The sequence below is a fragment of the Alnus glutinosa genome, chromosome 1 (genome assembly GCF_958979055.1).
Source record: "Alnus glutinosa chromosome 1, dhAlnGlut1.1, whole genome shotgun sequence".
NCBI classification, from domain to species: domain Eukaryota; kingdom Viridiplantae; phylum Streptophyta; class Magnoliopsida; order Fagales; family Betulaceae; genus Alnus; species Alnus glutinosa.
In genome coordinates, this window is record NC_084886.1 from 21,930,543 (window position 1) to 21,937,858 (window position 7,316).

General features: G+C 33.9%; 1 protein-coding gene across 1 annotated transcript; it reads left to right on the top strand.

The window, feature by feature from the left end:
- The first annotated feature begins 1,229 nt into the window (after nucleotides 1-1,229).
- LOC133877033 (cysteine-rich receptor-like protein kinase 43) lies at nucleotides 1,230-5,618 on the top strand. Its single transcript, XM_062315267.1, has 6 exons — nucleotides 1,230-1,610; nucleotides 1,713-1,852; nucleotides 2,515-2,725; nucleotides 3,915-4,149; nucleotides 4,383-4,533; nucleotides 4,998-5,618. The coding sequence occupies exons 1-6, from the start codon at nucleotides 1,280-1,282 to the stop codon at nucleotides 5,388-5,390; spliced, it is 1,461 nt and encodes a 486-aa protein (XP_062171251.1). The 5' UTR covers nucleotides 1,230-1,279; the 3' UTR covers nucleotides 5,391-5,618.
- Nucleotides 5,619-7,316: the final 1,698 nt, after the last annotated feature.

A 7,316-nucleotide genomic window follows, 5' to 3' on the forward strand; every position in this document is an offset into this window, starting at 1 on the left:
GAAACAGAAGTCTTCCCTCCTCCATTTTCACACTTAAAAGAGGGTTTTTTTGAAAAGAGCAAAAAAATCGCCTTGGGGATAGAGCGTGGCCCGTTTTATTTTCCTCACGAAAAATGTTAGATTTACAACACCAATACAACAACTGTACAACAATTCCTCACATGAGGGTGGGTCCCACATATTGTGGCCCACCCTCATGTGAGGGATTGTTGTACAGTTGTTGTATTTGGTATTGTACAAGAATCAAATCCCTTTCCTCACTACAACTTGCTAAATGTGATTAACCCATTCAAATTCTAAAGATTGCATCAATGATCTTTCAAACTACATAAAATTAGCAATGTCCCTCCTTATACCAAAAATACCAAAAATATCCATATAAAAAATTTAGTAAAAAAATACAAAAAAGAAGAAGAAAAACATAAAAAGAAAAAGAAAAAAACTGGTAATCCATGATAGCGGGCATTGGGTCTAGCGAACCACGGCTACTGAGGTTTTTTTTTTTTTTTTTTTTTTTAAGGGAATTTGTCTTTTTGCTGGACAAAATGGTACATTGCAAATTTTTGTAATTTGAAAAGGAGATCGATGCAATCTATAGTTTGGAAGAACACTACAAATTGGGTTAATGTTTTTTTTGCATAACTCTAATAACTTATTTTTAAAATTAACCATTGAATATTTATAGCTCACATGTAAGAAAACAGATCTAATGATTGATCATAAAAAAAAATTGTTAAAATTGTATAAAAGTTGTATGACAATTATTTCTCTTAGTTGAAAGGGGTATGTGCACTTTTCTTTTATTTGTTTGTAAGAAAAAGTTGTTCTCATGCGATATAAAGGTAAAAACAGTTTTAAGTGTATTGTATTTTAAATTGTTTGTTAATGTTTTTATTTTAAAAATAAAAAAACAAAAGTTAAAAAAAAATAATAATGATGATTTAACCAACAAACACCTTAATCTCAAACACTTTGTTAACCAAAAAAATCGAAAAATATCACAAATCACAATCCGGGAGGTCATACATGAATGAATATTGCTTTGAAAGCTTATGGAGTTATCGAAAAATATCACAAATCACAATCCGGGAGGTAATAAGATGCAGTTGGTAGACGTTAGATCGCAGGTAGAAAAATCAAAAATGGGTTATGAAAAGCAAGGCTGCTTAGCAGATTGGTTTGACCTTTTCTCTTCAGAATAAATGGAGTACAAAATTGATCCAAAACCCAGAAAGTCAAGAGTTGGTCCTTGACTCCTTTCGTCAACACGCTCTATTTTATGCAGATGCCTCTCTGCTCCCATACAAATACACTTCTCAAAATCAGGATAAATATTTCCTCGTCATCCCAAAACCTTTTCCCCACGGGAAGACATTTCACACGAGTTCTCAAAATCCGAGAAATCAATTCCACAGGAAAACAAATTTCCATAGAACGAGAGACACAGAGAGAGAGAGAGAGAGAGAGAGAGAGAGAGAGAGAGAGAGATGCGCTTTCTTTCTTTCTATCTTTGATGGACTGGTTCTGTAAACTACTGAAAGCCACGATGAGCAGGTCGAAGAATTTCTTTCAGAATCTCATCAAGCCTTTCAAACTTGGTTCAAGCAGAGGCAACGAGCAAAACCCAGTTCTTATTTTTGCATACGCTTTAAGATTTGCCATGTTCCTGACCATGATCTGATTTATGTTCTTGCTCTGTTTTGATTGATCAGAGGGACAGAATGAAGAAGACTTGGAGAAGATTGCTCAGCAGGAACAGAAGCAGTTTCCCTTTGAGACCTTAGTTGCTGCAACCAAAGATTTTCACCAAACTCACAAGCTCGGCGAAGGCGGCTTTGGACCCGTTTACAAGGTAAGTTCAAGATCCGTGTGTAATTTTGGTTTCCCAGAAGATTTAAAGTCTGTTTGGTTTCTGAGAAAGTTGAAGGGAAAAAAATTGATTTACAATTCTTGCTGGGCTTGTTTGGCCTCGTACTATTTATATATTTTTTATTTTTTATTTTTACATATATATAATTTCTATCATTGGAACACAGGTATCAAAGGTAATGTAATACATATTGGAAAATGCTCTAAGGATGTTTCTAGTTCCTGATTTTGGCATTGATACATGTTTCATTATTGGAATTAAAGAACAGAAAATGACGAAAATCCCATACCCTCTATAATCTTTGCACATTGCTAAATCGCTAAATTATATGAACAATCTAGATGAGAATATACAACCACTAAAATCATGTACATGTATGTATTGTATTGTATTTTTTGGATTGTCAAAACCACTAAGCTCAGTGGAATATTTCTATAAAATGCTAAATCGCTAAATTTGCTCGAGCATATGTTTCCACTTTTGATGAAATAGGTGTTCGCATTGCAAGTGATAGTAATTTACCAACCTTTATCATGTTTTTGGTTAGAGCTTTACTCCCTAAGGGAGGGAGTTTCTTTGTTATCTTGGTAATTCAAAAGGGTAATTGAATCTTCTTCTAAGTTTTGAGGTGTTTTCGTCTATAGGGGAAATTGGATGATGGGAGAGAGATTGCAGTGAAGAAGCTTTCACACAGCTCGAATCAAGGGAAGAAAGAGTTTATGAATGAGGCTAAGTTGTTGGCACGCGTTCAACACCGAAATGTCGTGAATTTGTTGGGGTATTGTGTCCATGGTGCGGAGAAGCTACTTGTTTATGAGTATGTCTATAATGAGAGCCTTGATAAGCTTCTATTCAGTAAGTTCTCTGTACTTTTATCTTTGCTTTTCTTTTTTCCTTTCTTAAACTCAGTTTCTGGTAGATTTATATTTAGTAACTGAATGAAAGACAATGAGAAGTGCCATATGTTTAGGTTCTAAGTTCATAGCTAGTACTAGTAGTACAGCTGATAAGTATTGGTTTTGTTATGCTCCTGATTATATTTCTATGTTATGTATGGTCGTGCTTAAGAGCATATCAGTTGAAGCAAATTCTTCTTTTTGATCAATCAAAACCTCTTCTTAAACTGTACAATCTTTTTCTAAAGTATACAGCTTTCTGGATCTAGATGATGATATTTATAAACATATGGACAGCAACTGAGTTTGGAAATGGTCAATTTTTGGGATAGATTCCTTTGAAAACTCTTCCATATTAAAATGGCTCAAAATTAAGCAAATGTCAAATTCTGTTAAAGCACAACTCATCTATTAAACTCTTAGATCAATTTCACCTGTCAGCTACACTTTAATAAAATAATCCATCTTTTTCTGCAAAGTCAGCCAACTCCAGAGCATGAATATGATGGCTAAACTCAAGACATTGCTTAGTGTCACAATGCTAAGCGATGTCTTGAGTTTTAAATTATGTTTTAATGGCAATTTCACAATACTCCCATTCATGGAATAATTGCAAGGTGGGAATACTTCTGTTAGCTTCCCTATGCCCCTCTCCCCCCTTTTCATTTGTGATTGTCAGTGCAAATCCTTGATTTTGGACCTTTTGTTCAAGAGAGTATAATCCGTCGATGTCTTGATTTTTCTAGCGTTCACCTTTTGCATTTAGAAATTTCTTTTGCTCTTATCCCTACAAACACTGTTGCTAAAAAAAATCAACTTTGTCCTCTTTTCAAATCTAAAATATAGTTTTGTCATAGTGCTCTAACCCTTGTGAAAGAGACAGCTCTTGAGACCTTGACTTGAACTTTATGTTTTGAATTTGTCCATTCTAGGCTACCAAATCTCCTGAATCGCACTGCTCTCTTGACCAATACTGTAGCACAAAGGCGGTGGCTCATAATGGAAAAGGAATCTCACCATCCTTTTTAACTCATGGGCCCAAACGATTAACATTAAAATTTTGATATGATATGATGGTCATCACATTTTAGATTATTTTTTTCTATGCTTGAATAATGGACCGATATTGATGGGAGTAAATAATACAGAGTCGAATAGAAAAGAGGAACTTGACTGGAAGCGGAGGTATGACATAATTGCAGGCATTGCAAAGGGCTTGCTTTACCTTCACGAAGACTCACACAATTGCATCATCCACCGGGATATCAAGGCCAGCAATATCTTACTCGATGATAAGTGGATTCCCAAGATTGCTGATTTTGGCATGGCCCGTCTCTTCCCAGAAGATCAAACGCATGTTAACACCCGTGTGGCTGGTACCAAGTATGTTATTAAGCACCCTAATATATAGTTAAGTCATGCTATTCATACAACTGCTATATAACTAAGATAATGTGATAGTGAAATTTAGTCTTTTTCTTTTTTACAACTATTGGTCTAATGGCTGATTTTTACTGTTACATTATCAAGTAGTTGTACCACAATTGTACGAAGAAGCCGGAGGTGATTTCAACTCCCTTAAGTGGTTTTTTTAATTTTTTGATTTATTTGTTTAGCGGGTATATGGCTCCGGAGTATGTCATGCATGGACATCTATCGGTGAAGGCTGACGTGTTCAGTTTTGGGGTTTTGGTTTTGGAGCTAATCAGCAGCCAAAGGAACTCATCATTCAATTTACAGGTTGATGCACAGAATCTGATTGACTGGGTAAGATAATGATCCAGGATTATTAATAATTATTTAGATCTATGATAAACAAGGTATTAGCTAGATTAATCCTTTGGTGGGGCTTGGTCAAAGATTGGTTGGCGAGCTTTTTATATTTATATTTATATTTAAGTCCTGTCTCCATCATGCGTGTTCGTGTGTGAGCTGTCCTTCGCACTTTTCATTAAACTAAAACATAACAAGTGGAGTAGTCTTCCCATGAGAAATCTCAATTTTTTATTCGACTTTTACTTTTCCACATTCGAGAGACGTGTTCAACATTGTTCTCATGGCACATTGTTTTCACATGCATATACAATGGAAAACTTGTATTAAGAAAATTGTAACAGGCTCGTTTGGTAATACTTTTTAAAGGGTTTTTTTTACTGCTGCGATGTTTGTTAATGCTTTTACGTGTTTACTAAGACAGTCGTAAAAAGCATGATTGTTTGTTGTTGGTGCAGGCATACAAGCTTTACAAGAAGGGCAGGAGCTTGGAGATAATGGACTCCACGTTGGCATCGTCGGCAGACACTGACACTGCCCAAGTAGCAATGTGCATTCAAATAGGACTGCTATGCACGCAAGGTGACCCGCAACTACGGCCCAACATGCGACGTGTGGTGGTTATGCTATCAAAGAAGCATGGCACCCTGGAAGAACCGACTCGACCGGGAGTACCCGGATCTCGGTATAGAAGATCTCGCCGGCCGCCGGGACTGTCTTCCATCAGTGGACCTTCCGGCGACTCAGATTCCCATACGTTTGAGTCTACCTCCAACACCAATAGTGCAACTGCCACCGCTTCTGCTAGCCGAGGATCAGACCCGCATGGGAAACGTCCCATGCTGAGTTAGGCCAATTCTTATTAGGAGATTTTTGTTTATTCATTGTGCATTATATAGATATATATGGTTTTTTTTTTTTTTGGAGCCCATTGTAGACATGTATTGCAGGTCTGTTTATATGTGTATATCTTATAGAGATAAAATTTAGTCAATAAATATAGGAATTAGGAAAGCAAGCCTTGAAGCTTGGCAGGTCTGAAAGTTTTGCCATATATCATTACCATGTGTTTTTTTAAATTAATTTTTTTCTTCATACTAATTACGTTTTTTACATCACATAAATATAGTTTAAATATCATCTTATACATTGAGTTTTCTTCACATGGCTCACAGTAATCCGACATATGAAGATAATTCAAAATTATTAGTCGTATCGTAAAATTATTAAGATAATTTGCTTTAGGCGAGGCTCTATAACTGACACTTCAATAAATTCAAAAGACTACTCCAGGTGAAACTATATTATCAAAAGCTCTAAGAGTTTTTTATTTTTATTTTTATTTTTTTTTAAAAAAAAAAAATTCATTAATTTTAAACAACTATTTTAATTGTATATTATTATTTTTTGCTTGAAATAATTTAGGTCTCAAAGTGCTTTTGCAACAAAATTCATTAAGGGCATTAGAGTAGTTAAAGAGTTCCAATAAATTCATTCCGAATGGATTATGCATCTCACTTTTAGCTAGAATAGCTAAGCAAAATTATAAAAAAGCCTTAGAGCACTCCCAATGGATTATCTATTTGCAACTTTAAGCTAGAATAGATAATAAAAGTGTTAAAAAGAGACTCCATCAGCTTATGTATTCCAACTCTATAATAGATTTTCCTTAATTCCATAAATAGTGGAACTCTATATGTAGAGTTATACTATTCACTTATCTATTTTTTTTATTCTTTATCTCCACTTTTTTAGCTTTGCTTTTTTTCTTTTTCCCTCTACCACTCCACGTTCTTTTTTTTTTTTTTTTTTTTCTTCCTTTATAGTGGAGATTTAAGAGAAAGTGTGCAAAGTAGTGGAGTTATAAAGCGAGACCCACGTGAAAAAAAAAATACTATAATGAAATAAATAAATTAAAAATAATAAAAAAATAATATAGAGTTAAGAATAGATAATCGGATGTATAGTGCATTTAAAATTCATTAGCTAAATTAGATAAAATAGATTTTGATTAGCTATTCTAGATTGAAAAATACATAAACCATTGGGAATGCTCTTACATCCCATTATCTACTAAAAATGCAAAATAGATTTGTCTGTGATTTGTGAATAGTGAATAGTGAATTGTGTAACTTCAATCCTATTACACTATTCACAAATGCAATTTTTTTTTTAAATATTTCTTTTGGGCCTCTCTTCTCCTCTCTTTCTTTTTATTTTATTTTATTTTTTTACTCCATCCATATTTTTTTTAATGGTTACTTGTGATTATAATTAATTAGTAGTTATTTTTTACTTCAAAAAAAAAACTTGTATTGGCATTTACAGCTTTTTCCAATTTCATTAATGATATTACTTTTAATCGAACTTGGTCACTCCAGTATAAACAATTTAAGGATTGCAATTCTTTCTATAATAGGGTGCATAATAGTAGTGAACTTTAATGGTAGTTAGAAAAATGACCGTTTTGACAAAACGAACATTGTAAAATATGACCGTAAGAAAAATGTCTGTATGAAAAACATGACAGTAAAAAATACAATGTACTGTAAGGGAAAAGTGAGGGGTTCATCCCCCGTATATAAAGCCCATATACTGCTGGTTTATTTCATCAAGCAAAATACAACTTTTTTTTTTTTTTTTGCATAGTTTTTCAGTTTAGAGTGATATTTGGCTTATAACTTCTTCAATCCTAAAAAATACCATTGTTTCTTAAATCCTGTGATTCATGATCGTTATTTGGTTTTTTGTGATAGTTTTTTCAGTAATATCGTGTT